This window comes from Poecilia reticulata, linkage group LG16 (genome assembly GCF_000633615.1).
Source record: "Poecilia reticulata strain Guanapo linkage group LG16, Guppy_female_1.0+MT, whole genome shotgun sequence".
In the NCBI taxonomy this organism is placed as follows: Eukaryota; Metazoa; Chordata; class Actinopteri; order Cyprinodontiformes; family Poeciliidae; genus Poecilia; species Poecilia reticulata.
The window spans coordinates 6,151,771-6,169,951 of record NC_024346.1 but is presented as its reverse complement, the minus strand read 5'-3'; the positions used below and the strand labels follow the sequence as shown (position 1 = coordinate 6,169,951).

General features: G+C 37.8%; 1 protein-coding gene across 1 annotated transcript in view; it reads left to right on the top strand.

The window, feature by feature from the left end:
- The first annotated feature begins 212 nt into the window (after positions 1–212).
- The window catches only part of LOC103477709 (ubiquitin-conjugating enzyme E2 E2), a 43,536-nt gene continuing 25,567 nt past the window's right edge, over positions 213–18,181 (top strand). Inside the window, exons 1-3 of the mRNA XM_008430993.2 lie at positions 213–391; positions 4,360–4,543; positions 6,237–6,287. Of these exons, the coding sequence (XP_008429215.1) occupies positions 4,368–4,543; positions 6,237–6,287 (227 nt within the window). The 5' untranslated portion in view covers positions 213–391; positions 4,360–4,367. The remainder of the gene's footprint in view (positions 392–4,359; positions 4,544–6,236; positions 6,288–18,181) is intronic.

Below are 18,181 nucleotides of genomic sequence, written 5' to 3'. Positions count from 1 at the left end.
TCTCACTAAAGACAAAAACCCTCACTTTTTCTTTCGTCATAATTAATTAAATCTAAATGTATTAATTTCCTTTACTCATTTTTTAAAGGCGGTTTTAAGAAAAGCATCACGATCGATTTGTATTAGGTCTTAATAACCTAGCTCACGCGGGCCACTTCTCACCATTTGCAGCCCACGTGCACATACGAGGCGCGCGCGCGCAGATCGGGAGCGCGCGTGGAGGCGGTCCGGGGACTGCCTCGCTTCTGCTGTAATCGCTTTCCTGCCGCTGCTACCTCCAGTTAAATAGCAAGGACAACGGGAGCGAGCAGACGGCCGTGTGAGGATATACTTTTCTCGGTACCTTGGGGATTACGACGCCGAATTGCAGCATCGACGGCCAACCGGCTAGGTGAGCTCGACAACCGCCTTTTTTGGGGGGAGTAGATTGAGAAAAAAAGTAGCTAAAAAAAATCTCCCGAGAAAGAAAAGTGTCGTTTTCCAGTGAAGAAGGAGGAGGGAAGGAGAGAGAGAGGACGGGGGAGGCGGTGGGAAGAGTCTCCCTTTGTGCCGAAGCAGGGTCACCGCTCTCCCGGAGCTCCGCCGCCGCTGACCGTCCTCCGCCGGACAGAAACGCCTCCCTCTATGCGTCGTTTTTATCAATTAGTTATAAAACAAAGCAGGCCTGCTCATCTTCTCTGATCAGCGGCGCAGCCCGCAGCCGTAACCCTACTTTCCGCCTCCTCCCCCCGGCCTCGTAATGTTAGCTAGCTCCCTATAATGTTTACGGTCGCTTTTGTGGATCCGCTCGGCTGCAGTCCCCCGGTCCGACCCCCTATTGTGTGGGCTTTATCCCCGTAAACGTTTCGGTGGTGAAGTTAGCTCCCAGTTAAAGGGACATTTCTTTGCTTTTAGGGGAATCTGAACCCCCCTTTCATTTACTAGATCATCCTGAAGATTCTTTAAATCACCTTGTCTGACTCGTAAAATGTTTGTAATTTTGGTTAAAACACACGAAAATGTCTATATTGCAGCTTTTTTCCTTATAACAACACATCTTAGACATATAGTTTGTGATGAGTAATTAATTTACTGTACAAACCAGAGTAAAGCTGGGTTTTATTGATTTTTGTTTAGACTGTTAGACCTACTTCAATAATGTCCACTTTGAAAACTACAGTATTGTTTTGTTTATTTGCTGAAACTCTAAAGAAAAATAAATTTTTTGGTCCTAAAATATATCTTAGTTTGGAAATCACTTTATTTAGACTGACCACACCTGGGGTAAGTTGTTGGGGTAAGTTACCACCTACAGTGGTAGGTGCTATGTGATATCGATGTTGACACCAACATCGGTATCGGTCGATATTAGGCGTTTATCGGTCCGATAAATAAAACTGGGCAGATATGAACCGACATTTATTTTTATAAATATTGTTTCTGTTTCTGATGGTTATTTCCAAAGGTGTTGAAACAGTAGTGATAATATATAATATCGATTATTGACTATAACAGCAATATTGATATCGATATCGGGCCAAATTTTCACATCGGTTCATCCCTAATTTTAAATGCGACTTGATTCATGAAACAATATTTCTGTTAGTAAAAACATATAATTGACTTCTTTGTATTATTTTTGCGTTTTGACTACACCTTAGATGAGATCCAGATTGAGAATATTATCAAACCTACAGTAATGACAGATTTTTCAAGCTGAGTTTGATATATCCATTTGTGGAGACACATAATTAGGATTTTAATTGGATTCTTTTAGTCATCTAGATTTGATTCTACTTTAAAACTTTAACAATGGAAAACATTATTCTGTACTGATGGTCTTTTATAGACAGCTTGTCATTTGATAATTGTTTGTTCTATTTGTTAAAATACCAAAAACGATGATTTCTATACTTTCTATTTATATTGAATCAAATGTGGAAATTGCAGGCTGGTAAAACCAAAACCAGATAAGGTGAAAAATCTTCAACATATGGCGTGGAATGTGTGAAACCTTAGTTTTGGAAGTGGTGCTTCCAAATCACACTCTATAATTGGTGTACAGTAATTCATCTGAGGGTTTTGTAGATATTAGAGTGGATTTAAAGTGGTTTAGATTCCTTAAAAGCAGTAAAATATATGCTCACTGGCTTCTAGCTAATAATACCACAGATTTATCTTGAATTTTCTCCTCGTCCTTGTTTCGACCCTCATCTGATCGGTAGCTGATGCCTTTCCATGAACTGCTCTTCAGGGAAAGCAAAGGCAACCTGAAACCTCATTCAGAAGAACTCCTCGCTTATCAGACACCTAATACATATCTCTCATCTTTTATTACGCTACAACCACAACATATTTATGTTGACTTGTCTTTTTGTGCTATAGTGATTGAAGACGAGAGTTTTTCACAAATTGGGGGTCATTAATGATGCGTCCGCTTTAATCAGACTCTAATTCATTTGTTTAGAAAGTCCGGTTTGTTTTGGAGATGTGAATGCGTAAGATAACTCTGATGCGGACCAAGAAAGTGAATTCTGGTCCATCTAAAACCCTCGATCTCAGATCAGTTGCGGGATCTGGTGCGATAAGAATGCGCATGAATGCAAGCTGACCAGAGACCGCTCCCAAAGCAGGAAGTGAACTACAGCGCAGGGCATTCTGGGTAAATACAACCAAAACAAACGTGAGAGTTTAGCGTTAGCAGGAAAAATTACTCCTGTTTTTTTTTCTCCAAAAAATACAGGAGTCGTCTGATCCTCCAATCAGACGCCACCCCATTTCTGTTTACCTTTCATGAAAAAGGTTTTTTTGTGTCGTTTCCTTTGGTGGTTCTAGGTGCAGCGCCACCACAGGCTAGGAGGTTAACAGGTTTTTCAAAGGTTTGTTTTGTTTGACACAGTGTGAAAGCGAACCGCACAAGCTAGAAATGTAACAAATGTTGCAATTTTGGTCCCCAGTGGGGCCAAGTCTACCAGACTATCAGATGTGAAAACACCTTGAGATGATTTGGACAGGTGTGGAGGACGAATAGTGGTTGTGTTGGACAAATGAAGTGAAACAGGGAGCTACCAAAGAGGAGAAAAGGACAGCTAAAGGGAATCATTCCTAAATGTTATTTGCAGTTGCGGAAAAAACCATTTTATGCGTTTATTCAGATGAGAGATAAAATTGATCTTAAGTATCTTATTATCCACTGTGTGTGTAAAGAAGACAAATTAGAGCAGCAGCAGCTTTGTTTGCCTTAAATCTGGGTCAGTAAAGTCATTCAGTTAAAGTCATATCAAGGCTGCTCTTCAGCATGGCTCATATTTACTTTTTATCCCAATGTTTGCATCTGAAAATACAGTTTGTCTTTATTCTTCTTGCATATCTTTTATCAAGGTAACCTACTACGCTTCCCTGGAAAGGTTAGGATATTTTTATGGGCAATAAAAACATGTTGATTAAATTTTTTGTGCAAAGTAATTGTCAGATGATGAGCTTTTATTCTGCTCAGTTCTGCCTATTTTGAGCTCCTTTCAGATGAGATGTTTTAGGGCCTCTGTCACTTTACATCCAAATGAGCAGCCGGTGGCCGCGGCCCCCAATTCAACGCTTGCACTCGCCCGTGAAAATGGTTGCAAGCTGATGTGCAATTATACAACTGTAGCTATTTGAAAAGCATTAGTAGAGCCTCCTGGACAACCAACCGGAATGCATCCAGGCCTGTCATAACAAATTTTGCTGGACAATAAATTGTCCCCGAAGTTGTTGAGATAAATGACAATATTTTTGTTTGAGATCATTTCCTGGTAATCTAATGGCATATTGGTGCATGAACACATACTCAAAGCGCAATAAACTTTACATTTTATCATCCAGTTTTTGGTAGAAAGAGAGACAAAAGAGAAAAACGATAAATCGTGCAAATTATTGAGCTCATTTTAATTTGTTATACAATTAATTGATTTATTGTGACAGGCCTAAATGCAACAAGTGGTTTTTGGATGGTAAGTTAACCAGAAAACACTGTAAAATTAGCTGACCAAACCTGCTGGAGCTAGCTTGGATTGCTAGGTAATGGGGCTAGCTTGTGATTTGTGAAGTTACTTTCCAGAGGTTTTGAAACCTTTTTCCAGACACCAAAAACATTAATTTATTGCCAAAAAACTGCTGGATGTTTTTTTTGTTTTGTTTTGTTTTTTTTAAGCACTTGATTTGTTGGTAGAAGCAGTTAAGACCCAAATAGAAGTATGAAAAGTCCAATTTAACTCTCATTCACCTCGATATTAAGTACATTACTGGAAGCTTGTGTTGCTCGAACCAGAAATTTGGTGGCAATTTCCTCCATTCACGTTAGCAGTTGTGACTTACTTTTTTTTTTTTTTTTCCTTATTTTAGGGCCCACGATGTCCAGCGAAGTGCAGAGACCGGACGACAGCCCCAGCACGAGCGGGGGCAGCTCGGATATCGAACAAAGGGAAACTGTACCGCCTGAGCAGGATCGAGAGCAGGCACAGCCCAAAAAGAAGGAGACCAAGATCTCAAGTAAAACCGCTGCTAAACTTTCAACTAGTGCCAAGAGGTAAGCCGAGGAGCCCCAAAAAACGAAAAACAAACCAACAACCTCGGCATCATCGTTTACACAGGAGCTGTTTTGTTAGACCAAAGCTCTGTCTCCTCGTACCCCGGGGTGTGAGGTTGCATAAAAAGCCTCTGGTCCCCACAGGCGTTGTTGTTTCAGATGCTGCAGCTGTGAAGTGTCACTGCTGTCATCTGAAAGCGATATTCCCCATTCCCGTTTGTTTGTTCTTTAATGGATACGCCTCATGCTCCACAACACTTAACTCCAAGTCCGCCGGTCCTTCCCAAAAAAAAAAAAGACAGATGAGAGTTATGCAACCATGTGAGCGAAGAGTCTGCTGAGGACATGCAGTCTTTTCTTATAAAAGTGACTGATGCTGTGAGCGTTTTCATTTCCTGTGCTTCTCTTGAAGCCATGAAGCTTCCAGCACAAAAATCATGAAGGTGTTAATGACACTAATGGATAAAAAGCAGCTTCTGCTCTGACTTGCTCTTTTTTTTGTCTGTAAGAAGTACGACCGCAACTAACGATTATCTCAGTAAAAAATTCTCACATTTTATAGATTTTTCACTTAACCTAGTATTTGAAATGTATTAAAATATGCAGATAAATAAAAAGTGTAAGTGGCTTTTTTATCATCTTGTACAGTTTTGACCTAATTACTGCTCTGAATATGTTGTTTTTCAGGAAATTGACTTATTTTTGACTGTATACTCCAGTTAACGATAAATCGATTTGTAAATTAATTGATAATTATTTTAATGAATGATTGTTTTAACTCTAGAAATTAGAGACAGGAAAAGTCTCTAATTGACATAAAATGTGTAGGAAACATAGTAACACTTAAGGTCGCAATTAGTCATCGATTAATCTATTGATTTTGATGATTAGTTGATTAATCGGATAAGAAAAACCCACATTATGCAGTTTCTTCACTTAAGCCTTTTTTATACAGTATTAGAAACACATTAGGAAACAAACAAACAAATCAGTTATTTTTAATTAAGTATGAAAATAAACATTTGTTGCCTAAAATGCAGCAACACTCTTTTAGTTTATGCTTCATCTTTTGTAACAAAGGATGAATCTAAAGCTTTAAAAAATACTTTTTCAGCCTTTCTACTTGATGTAACATTGGTGCAGTGTTGAGCTAATCAATTGTTTTTAATCAATAATTGGATTTCAAAAGGTGCTTAATAGGGAATTTATTTCTGAATTTGAACCAGCTGAAGCTAAAACTTTAACAATTGAGTTCCAGGTAGAATATATTCACATTTGTTTATCTTAAATGCAAAATATACATGTATCTTTTGTATTTTTTTAGCTTAATTACAGCTCTCAGTGTGTTGTTCTTTCATAACTTGGCCTTTCTTTGAGTCTGTATGCCCCAGTTAATGATTAATTTGTTACTAAATTAGTTGATGATTATTTTGATGATGGATTAATCCTATTATTTGTGTCAGGCCTCGTAAGAATGTGTTAGCAGCACATTTTATTCCTCTGCTTTCCCTGCAGTCAGACAACACTAAGATCATTGATGTATAATTCATCTAAAATCATGAATAAACATAACTCATAACATCTATTTTCATGTTTTCTGTGCTGTGCCTTCAAAAGGACGAGGTTAAAAATACAAAAGGTGCCTTTCTGTGTGTTTGAACCTCACATTGAATAGAAAATCTTTGCTTTCCAGGATCCAGAAGGAGCTGGCAGAAATAACACTAGACCCACCTCCAAACTGCAGGTAAGGAGTTTCTGCTTTTATTTGTGTAAAGCGAAGTGGGAGCACAGAGCAGCTGTAATGGGCGCAGGCAGCAGAAACATGCTCGTTTCATGGCTACGCTGTAATGCTCCTCCTTTTGTCTGGGCTCCTATTCTGCTGCGGCTCGTGTGTGTGTGTGTTTTTGTGTGTGTGTGTGTGTGTTTGAGGGGGTAATCTCAGGTGAAAAAGAGCGACTGCAACCCATTCTTGCATTGTTGTTGCTGCACAAAGCAAACAGAAGGAAAAAAAAACAACAGGGTTCCGTTGCAGTCTGGAAAAGTCGGTAATGTGTTTTCCAGATCTGGACACGTATGGAAAATTATTTGGATTTCTTCTCCGTTTTTCTACAAGGTCTTTTCATCGTCTTGTTTATTGGAGATTGAGCGCCGTAGAAATATCTGCTAAAAATTCACTGCAAGCTTTCAGTATTTAAACTTTAAAAATCAGATAAAAGGATGAAGGCCAAATGTGACCCAAATGCGCTTTTTTTTGTCCTAATGTGACCCACGATGAGCTTCTTTACGAGTCTGAACAGTCCGATTCTAACCTCTCCACCAAAATAATCTGATCTTTGCCACTTCCATATGTGGATCTACTTTAGATATCTTATTGCTTTCAAGCCATCTGCAGTCTGAATGGTTATTTTATATGACTTTTATGTGATGGATGTGAGACATGAAACATACGTCTGCACCTGAAGAAGGCAGATGAGCTAAATACAGATGTAAACAGTGGCTGAAAATTATGATTATGAAAGAAGTATGGGTCACTGAAGTGCACCACATCACAATCAGGCCTGGTTCTGACTCCATATGCCTTTCTGTCAATGCTCTACAAAACCTTTTGCTATTAGTTGTGCTTTATTTTATTGGCTTCCTCCATTAAAATCACACGTGAATAAGTTTGTTCGTGCAATAAGTCATTAAGAAACATGCCTCGCCATCGTCCTCCCACCACTTCCTGTGTCTTCTTTGTCGTTTCCACCAGTAGTAACATGCGGTTGTTGATCAAGTGATGGGAAGAAAGTGTTTCAATTGCAGTTTGGCTCCGTCCATTATTACTTTTGTAAACAAAAAGCTGTTGTGTGACATCAACCTTCTTCTTTTACGTATGTGGATTGTTTTCATAAATTCTCCTTGCAGGCATTATGAAGTATTACACAAAAATATATCAGATTTCAGGAAAAAATCAGAATTGAGCATCAAGACTTTTTGTGTGAATGTAGCCTAAGGGTTATGTCACACCAGTTGCCCTCATGTCTTCCTTGGAGCTTTTCGTGTTGTTTCCTTTAGTGGTTCTTGGTGCAGCGCCACCACAGGCGAGGAGGGGAACGGGTTTTTCAATCAGTTTGGTTTGTTTGACGCAGTGCAGTGTGAAAGTGAACCACACAAACTGAAAATGTAACAAATGTTGCAACTTTGGTCCCCAATCGAATTGAATCTACAGGGAAATCAGATGTGAAGCCATCCAAAGAACTGTAAGTTTTAGTCTGGAAAGGCTAGAAAAACAGTCAGGAACCCTGCGCTTTCTGGGAAGAGAGCTTGGTTTTTACTCAGAATGTTTTGGTTCAGTGGAAGAAAACAAGCAGCAGTGTGACTTTAAAGCCCAGTTTTGATTCTGGTGTGATTCCACCCCCCACCATCACCTCTCTGTGCGAGGACAATGGTTATTGTGTGCAAGCGCCGCGGCTCTGAGCCTTCTGAGGAAGAGCGTCGCTCACGATGTGCATCCCTGTAAAGCCAGGGTTACTCAGAAACCGGCTTTTATTAACCCAAATAACACAGACTGACACGCCGCCGCTGATTGTAGCTCTGTTTGGCGGAGAACAGTCTCACTCTGCGTCTGCGCTGTGGTGGAAAATGGAAGCTGGTCTTTTTTCGTCCATCATGGGCACCTGCTTAAAATGATTAAGGAAAACTGCTTTATGTGACTCATCAGGCGGTTTGAAATGACTACACCCTAGACGGCCTTCTTTATTGCCTGAATTAATCACCCCTGCTGGCTCCCGTCGGAACCCCCGCCATCATTAACCATAAACATTGAGCTAACCTTTTCATTTGAGCTCATGGCCCAGTTTTGTTATTCTGCTGACGGCTGGAGGAGATGTTGTTTTCCTCCAGGACTCTAATCTTTATCTTTTCCACCTCCCTAAAAAACCCAGGTAGGCTCACATGAAGGATTTGGCTGGAGGACATAAGTAAGTAATTTGAAAGTAAAATAATCGCCATCTGATATTTCACAGCCGTCGTCTTGGCGGGGGAGCTAGTTGCCCGGGAAACAATTAAGCTTCTTGGGGATTATCCTTTTATTCCTGCGTGTGTTCCCTTTCCTACGTTCTAAAATGATTCCTGGATCTAACGACGTGTCTTCTGTGATGTTTCCTCCAATCGATTAATGACTACAGGGGTCAGACGCATAAAAATATCACACGGCACATTTTACACATGCTCACATGAGCGAGCACGGACCGCAGAGGCCTGTGCACCACATGCTTGCGGTTAGGTTAGCCTGAAAGGTTATTCTTTTCATTTACGGTGACAAATGGAGACGCAATCTGTCCCCCCACCTCCCGCCCTTCCTCGAGTTGCGTTCAAGAGATTCATGCGTTTTCATTGTGCTGCTTTGGAGCATTCTGCCGCCTTGAGACAGAAAGATTACCAGAGTAAATAGAAAAATCTGTTTCAATTGGTTTTTTTGTCATTTAGTAATGAAAAATCAACCTGGAACTGAGTAACTGCTGCCATCCAACATTTCTAATAACTTGATAATGGATCTTTTGGGTAGTTGTTGAGTTGTGATCCTTTATTTTTTGCAGAATTGTTTTAAATGAACTTCATTTGCAGGCAGGGATTCAGCTATAGAGACGTTTTATATCGGTGACAATAAAGGTAAATCTATTCAGTCTAATTCTATGCTTTGCGCTCTGAGAGACATCAAGCTTTATTCTTTAAATTGTACTTTCTGAATCATTTGAAGGGTTTGTTGAAGTTTATATTTTTATGTTTGACCAACCTATTTGAGTTTCTTAGTTATTTTATGTTGGCTTTTATGCTCTTAAATGCGCTGACAGAAAAGTTGTGTTGTTTTCAGAGCGGGGTAGTAGCTTGCTACATTACTCAATTATATTGAGTAACTTTTTGAAGAAAAAAATTACTTTTAGGAGTATTTTTACTATGTTGTACTTTTTACTTCTACTTGAGTAATTTTATTGTGAAGTATTTCTGTAAATTGAGTAAATAAAGAAGCAGTTAAACCCAAATGGAAGCATAAAAACAAGCAAAATGTGAATCTTGCGTAATGGATCCTCTTCTATATTGTTAAACATAGAAGCCCACTATTTGCGTCTTATTTCTAGTTTGTTTAATTTTATCACCTAAAGGATATTACTATTAACAACAAAGCATTCAAATGGAAACTAATGAGTTTGTTTTAATGTATCATGGGATTAAGTGATTTATTACGACAGGTCAAAGATCTAAAACATCTTGAAACCAAAGATTTAAAAGGGTGCAAATACTTCTTGCATGCTCTGTGCAGGTTCTCTCCTCTGAATTGAGCTGCTCTGGTTTCAGTTTCCTCATGCTGTTGATAAAAGCTGTAATGAATGGAGAGTTTTGCTGATGATCTAATTTAAAGCTTGCCAGACAGGAGCTGCCAGCTTCATAAGCGTAATAAAACTCTAATGCTTTTTCATCAGGCCTCTATTTAAAGTCACTATGATAACACTTAGCTGCATTTAAAGCCATTATTTCCTCATTACATATGCTGCCTGTTTGGATAAACCGAGCACAGTAATGCATTGTGTAACATTTCCAAGCATCAAATCTGTGTAACAAAGTGTGGTGTCACTTACCTTAAAATCACAAGCAGCCGTTTCCACTTGACACCAGGTTTTATCTGCCTCTCGGCTTTGTGACGGCTTGCTCGTCACCTTGGCAGTTGTCGCGCATCAGAAGAGCAGGAACACGCCGAAGCCCCGGAGGATTTGACACAGCAATTATTCTCGCTGTCATACACTTCCAAGTGAATTGCACAGGCAGCTTGTGCTTCCTCGCCTGTTGAAGCGTACCAAGCTGCTTTTTAGTGGCTGTTTTTTTTTTTTTTTTTGCTGGGTGTGCAAATATTGCTTCGGTCTTGCAGGAAAATACATTTATTTGATGCTATAACGGATACAATTTTGCAGTGTTATCTGTAGGCCTGTTGCAATATAATCAATTAATCGCATGATGAATTGGTACAAATTCAGTAATTTTCACTTGCATGATTTGTCATTTTTCTCTTTTTCGCTTTAGTCTGATGCTTTGGTTTCAACTAGTCCTTTGGAATATTTTTTTTGTCTCCTTAGGCTTCATATTTCATTTTATTTGCTGTTTGTTTTGTTTATTTGTGATAATTAAAATGTCTTTCAGTTCCAGTGTTTAAATGTTCATTAGAATTTAAAGTTTATTCATTTTTGAATGTGTTCTTGCGTTATTTTGTCACCATTACCATATTACTTGAAAATGGTCTCAAAACAACAATATTATTGATTATTACAATAACTTCTGCCTCTCTCGACTTTGTGACGGCAATGTATCATCTAGCACCATTTGTTATTGTGACAGGCCTTGTTATCTTTATTGCTGGATGTATAAAGCTGGTATCCCAGTACTTTATTTTTTTAGTTTTATTCATCAAGACACAATAGAAATAAACTAGTTTTAATCGGGTTTAAACAGAATTTCACCTCTGGTTAAAGCGGACTAAACGGGGAGAATGCATCCTTAAATTCAAACTCTAGATCATTTATCTAGAAAGTCTGGTTTGTTTGGGGAGATGTGAATGTGTGATCCATCTGGTCCCCTTAAAAACCTCTGTCTCGGTTCGATTGAAGTGAACTCTGGTACGGTTTAAATTCATATCTGAATGTAGGCAGACAGGAGACTGCTCCAACAGCAGGAAGTGGACTATACAGAGTGCAGGGCATTCTGGGTAAATGCAACCAAAACAAACATGAGAACCTAATGCTAGCGAGTGAAATGAGTTGTGGTCTTTTACCAAAGGCTAAAGAAAGTCCTACAGTCGATAAAATCTGACACCACTCCCTTTTTACTTACATTTTGTGAAGAATGAAGTTGTGCTCATGTCTTCTTCAGTGGTTCGTGGTGCAGCGCCCCCACAGGCGAGGAGGGGAACAGGTTTTTCAATCACTTTCATTTGACTCAGTGTAAACAGTGTAAAATTGAACCACACCAGCTGGAAATTCGCTTCCACACTGCTTTGTATCAAATGAGCCAGTCTAATTGAAGAACCTGTTTTTGCTAGTTTTTTTCCCAATTAAGTGAATTCCTTGGTTGATGTTCATCTGCATTCAATCTAAAAACAAAAACAGAGTTATAACAGTTTTGGGTTATAAAAATTCATTGTTTCATTGTTTAGTTTTATTTAGTTGTGACATTTTGTGTGACAAATTCAGATAGTTTTAATTGGTATTTAGATGTTTGCTCATTTTTCTTATTGGTTAAATATTGTTTATAGTAGTAGCTTTAGTTTTTCATTCTTTGGTTGATTTTTAGGTGCAGAATTCAAAAAGGTCAAAGTTTTGTATTGTGATTATGTATAATGAATACTCAACAGAAGATACAATTTAAAAAAAAAAGTTAAATTATTGAACAACCAGCCGACTCCGCCGTTTTCTCCCAACTGTTGCTGTTGCCATTTTGCCACCAGGTGGAAAATGGAGTAACTTAATTTTCCAACACTGTTCGTATTGGGGGAAAAACAATCACATCACATCAAAAGGCCAATAAATGGATTGATAAACACAAAGACTAAGGTTATTATACCTATAACTTCATGAACACGTGATGTAGTTCCTCTTAGTTTTTCCCCATCACCGTTTTTTATTTATTTCAGTTAATGACAATGTTTTCTCAGTTATAGTTTGCGTTAACTGTTGAGTTTTAGTTGATTATAATAACCTTGTAAAAGAGGAAATCTGAGGAGCTTCAGGGTTCGAAAACTTTGGTATTTTGCCTGGAATAAACATCTCAATGAAAACCGGTGTAGACAAATGTTTTGGCTTCTCTCTTTATCTCTCATCTTATCTCTCCGCCATCCTCCCCCTCTCCTCGGTTTGTCATAAAAATACACCTTTCCGCCTCCCAGTTTGCGTTTCCTCTAAAATCTGCGCCTGTGTGTCATTTGCATGTGTTTCTGCAGCGGTGTAGCTGATTTGCAGACGCTGACATTTCCAGGCTATGATCCAAACAGACACTTTGTTAAAATAGTAGTTAATGGTGATGTACCTTTCCGGTTTGAGCCGTTTCATCTCCCGCCGCGGATGGTCAAACGAACACCCATTATGTCTGCGGAGAGGAGGAGCAGAGTAATGTTCAGCAGCAGAGATGCGATGGTAAGTGGCAGGTTTTTGGCTCGGATCGTCCAGATTCAAAGCGGAGGGGAAAGGGCATTTCTTAGAGCTGCTTTTGGTCACTGATATTCAACACTGGCAGTAGTGGAATCCCTTCCTCCAGAAATGGAGATTAAATGTTTTCCTCCTGCAGCAACTTGGAAAAATTAAATGCAACAAGGCTGCAATTTGTGCTGCGCTTTGGTAGCAAGTGCTGCTCCGTTTCTTTTGTCAGCTCTGGTTGCTGAAAGTAGAGGAAACCAGCAGCTGAAGTGAAAGTAGATAAGGTTGTGGGAAAGTTTTCCGGCTAATTTATGTGACGTTAATTAGAGAAAAGGTTTGGTTTCGTGATAAATTCAACCAATAATGGGATTAGTATTTTATTTAGATTTGTTTTGCTTTAAAATATAATAAATATTAGTGTGTTTGCTGTTTTAATGCTGGATTATCCCTTCCTTAATATAAAGTAATTTTTTTATCAAGTGTTTTTTGTCTGCCTAAAATATATTTTTAAAGAAAGAGGTGAAAAAATTACTTTTGGATCAATATTTTAGGAAGGTGTTTATATTTGGTAATAACCAGAGTTTGGTAGTAACTGGTTACATTTACTCAATTACTTGAGTATTTTTTAATGTACTTTTAGGAGTATTTTTACTACGCTGTGCTTGTTACTCGAGTAAAATTTCTGGATTTTCTACCCACTGAATGAAAAACAAACACGTTTTAACCAAAAAGCCACCAGACAGACACACACCTGTAAGTTTTTGTTAAAGTTTTATAAGTTTTTGTTTTTTTTATTATTATTGAAAGAAACTGATTTGGAATTTTTTTTTTGTCTGATATTATTTTTTTTGTTACTTATGAGTTATTTTCATTCTTAAAATACCTAAATTTCCACTTAAATTTGCGTTTTTGTCCATCTGATAATGTAATTTTTAAGTATTAATTAATTGATAGTTGATCAGTTACTCTGTACTTGAGTAGACTTTTTACCAAATACATTTTTACTTAAGATTTTTGGCTAATCTGCCCATCATTTGTCTTAACGAGACTTTTGATTTAGTGTCAATGTTTTGAAAGTGTTTAAACTTTTCAAAATCACCCTGATGTCACCATTGAATGTTACATATTTAGCATCTCCATCTGAATTATATTATTTAGAAGAGCTGGGTTTTCTATTGTTTCTTTGGATCACAGGCTCTCTGTATTATCAGCTCTGCTTCTGCTGGTTTTTTCTTCCTGTGATGTGAAAACAAGTTGCAACATCGATAAGGTGAAGTTTTAATTTATGAAAGTGTCGCTCACTTCTTCTTCATCTAAACCTGAGGCAGTGCGGTTGAGGAAATGACACGACTTTCAATCAAGGCAGAAATCTGTGCATAAGTTGGAATAACAGTTGCTATATGGATTTTATGACCAAATAAATAAGAATAATTTCGTCTTTTCTAATAAACCTGGTTCTATTAGCAGCTTACAATTCTGCCCAACAATATTTAGCATAATTCCTGCTGCGTTTGAGTCACTTGTTTGTCAATGGAAGTTTCAATGATTTAAAAATAGAAAATGAAAAGACTTGACGTGTTCGTGTTAGAAACTTCAACCACAAAGCTTTTTTTACAGGGTTTCCCCTCATCTGTCATAATTCCTACTCAGCTTTGATGTTTTAATGTTGATTCTGCTGCCACTTACTGGTGTGGCAGTAATATTTCAGCCTGTTTATTTGTTTGTGATTCATCACTCAAATTTAAAAGCAGTAATATCTGGACAAAATGATCCAAAGTTGCTGTTTGTTTCCATGTGTTCTCTTATTTCAGTTGAATGTTTTATTTGAGGCGCCGTTTTCTGGTGCAACTTTTTAGAACCAGGATTAACACCATTCATCTGTTTGAAACTGATTTTATTATTGAATAAACCATTTACCATTAATGTAGTAATATTAGTACTTCAGAGCTCCTTAAAGGTGCTTTTTCCATTTGAGTCTCAACTGGCTCTAAAATCAACAAAGCACTTAAAGAATACGCTGCCATTTTTGTCAACAAGTTAATGTGTTTTGGTCTGAAAAATGATCCCTTTTAAAAACCAGCAGAATGTAACGTCACAAATCGCTGCTAGGTAACGCTGCGGCGTTACCTAGCAACCTTAGCTGACCCCACCCCGTTACCTGGCAACCCAGACTGAGCTCCAGCACGTTTGATCAGCTAGTTTTACCACTGTATGCGCTGTACAATGGCTGCTGGAAAAGACGAGTGTTTTTGCCTTTCCGCCCAGAAACCACTTGCTGCATTCTTGCTGTTTGTGCAGGATGCTCTACTTCTGCTTTTCAAGAAGTATGGCTGCATCTGTTTGCAGCCATTTTCACGCATGAGTGTAATTTTTGAGTTGGGGGCGAAGCCAGCAACAGCTTATTTGAATTTAAAGTGACAAGACGAGCTAAAACATCTCATTCTGAAAGGAGCTCAAAGTAAACAGATCTGACTAAAATCTAATTATCTAAGATGGTTTTGTGCAAAAAGGATGGGTTGCAGAAATGATTTTCCATCATTTTCGTCTTGATGTGGTAAAATATGACCGTTCTGCTTCAAATTTTTGCTCCGCCTGGACCAGATTTTCCTGCTTCTCACCCAATTTGCTTCCTTAAATTTTTTTTTTGTTTTTTTAGCCGTTGTTCCTGGTGAGTCACGTTTTTGTAGCAGCATGACTAATTTCATTAGGCGGCCTTGTTTAACGTGAACTAAACGAACCGGCTTGGTATTTAGCTTGCTGCTCATGAATGATTCGTATCTCATTGAGTTGGTGCTCAGGTTTTCCGTTTCATCTGGAACTGTTTGGATTAGGAGCGAATTGTCATTTTCAAAGCTGTTTACGTTTGATCCCATGAAGCCTCCTAAATGTGAGGATTTGCTCCCTGACGGTAAACTAAATAATCCTTGAGCCTTTTTCACTTTTGCCTGACATTTTATAGATTACAAGATTAACCAAAAAAGGAAATGCTCACTGATTGTGAAAATAATCCCGTCTTGCAGCGCCGCGTGGTGCTTTGTTTTCGCTCTGGTTGAAGCTTCAGCTGGCTTCTTTGTTTGCAGTTTCTCCTTTTGTTTGGTTACAAAATACAAAGGTGCTGCCAGGAAAAGTCAGGAATAAAACCCAAACTGCTTTGAGTATTTATCAGGTCTGGATACATGTGAAAAAAGAGAAAATATAGAACTAAAGATGTTTTTTTTTCCCTAGCATATCAATTTCCATTTATATATTTAATTTACTGACTCATTAATCTGCATGCTTGTCATCCATGCATTCATCTAGTCACTGCTGATCTCTATAAAAATGAGGTTATAGGACAGAGAACACTGTAAATTAGTAGGTTTGCAACTAATTATTTTTAGTAATCAATTATTCTGGCGATTAATCGCCTAAAAATTTGGCATGCATTAAGGTTTTTCATTTAATCGCATAAGCCTTTTTTACACGGTGTTAGAAATGCATTAAAATATGCAAACAAGTCGGTTTCTTTTTTTTAAAATAACAAAATAAACATTTTATTGATTGCTATAATATAACATAGCATTCCTTTAGTGACTTTGAACTGGGTTAAACCAAAATTAAAAGTTTTGTGTTTACAAAAGTAGTTTTATCTTAAACATATATATACTTTATGAAGTTTTAGCTTTTTTTAAGTTATAGTTAACAATCATTTTCTAAATCAATTAATCAGGTCTTATTTGTCAAGTTGTTTTACTTATTTGATGAAATTTTTTGATTTATTTTGATGTTTTTTATGATGTTCAGCATTTTGTTTATTTAAAGTTGGTTTTACCGAGTTGATGATTATTCCAATAGTTGATTAATCACGATTAGTCCGATTGTTTCAGCCCTTAGAGACTGGAAAAGTTTGGAATTGTGACCTGAAAATGTGTAGCAGTCATTTATCGTGGGCATTTATCATATCGTGTGTCATTTAGCGTGAAAAATTCTCATAAGTTTTTGTTATGATACATTTCTGTTATTGATGTTAAATATAAAAATTTAACTGACCGTATGATCGGAAAAATTGTTTTTTCTATTTTCTGCAGCTTCTGTTCAATAAACATTAGCAAATTCAGCATAAATAGGATTAAATGCAGTTACTGTGTGCATTTATTGATATCAATCACACTTTTTTAAAGTCAGTTTTGTCTTGAGAAAGACTATTTCAAATGCTTTTCAAGAACAATATTTGTTTATGGGGCTGCGAAAGCTGTGCCATGCAGTCACAACCAGAGGTAGGTAAAGTACTCAAAAATTTTAGTCAAGTAAAGGTACTTCTACATATTTTTACAAAAGTAAAAGTAAAAAGTAGCTGTCCAAGAAATTACTCGAGTAAAAGAATATTTGGCAAAATGTCTTCTCAAGTACTGAGTAACTTATCAATCACTTAACATTTAAAAAGTATATCATTGGATGGATCAAAATATAAAGCTAAGAGGAAATTTTGATATTTTAAGGACAAAAGTGACAATTTGTATAAGTAACAAAAAATAAAACCAGGCAAAGTAATTTTTGCCAAATCAGTTTCTTTCACTAAAAAACGTATGAAACTTTAACAGAAACTACAGGTGTGTGTCTGGTAAAGTTTTGGTTAAAACATGTTTGTTTTTCATTCTGGGGGTAGAAAATCCAGAAATTTACTCGGGTAAAAGTAGAAATTCTTCATAATAATATTTATCAATTAAAAGTAAAAAGTACAGCGCAGTAAAAGTAATTTATTTATTTTTTTTCAAAAACGTTACTCAGGTAAAGGTAATCGAGTAAATATAAATAGTTACTACCCAACTGTGGTCACAGCCATACAGTTACCTAAAAATTAAGTAGTTGTTTTTTTAATCATAATCTGTATCAGTATCACAAAATATCGTGATAAAGTTTCCTAAGGACCATTCGCTGTGAAGAAGCGCTAGGCTACGCTCCGGCAGATTTCCAGTTGTGATGCAATGCTCTTAAGAGTTGCCACAGCTCAGCTGCATGCTGCAGGCACCCATGCTGCGGCCATCGCATGCTGCGGCCATCGCATGCTGCGGCCATCGCATGCTAACCTACTCCTAGTGGCGACATGAATATGCATCTCTGATCTTCATCAGGAGAGAAACGAGGCTCTCCTTTGTTGTAGGTTCTGACCTTCAGTTGTGATGGGATCATCTTTGTGTCTGTCATGGCTGCTTATTAGTTTTGTGCAAGGCCCTGGGGGGATTATGTGTGAGTGACACAGCCGGCATCGTTTTTCACAGCGTTACCATTAAGCACAGCAGGGGGTGGAGGCCATCAATATTCATGAGGGGGGAGGAAGAGGAAGACTTGGGGTGAGAGTCAGAAATACCTCCTGGTTGTTAAAGGTGATCGCCGTGTTGTCAGAGGCAGAAGCTGTGAAACAAACGTCCGCTTCAAGCCTGGGTGTGCAAACAGGCCAAACTGTAAAACATTTTCTTAATGTTTTTTTCTTCCATTTGGGTCT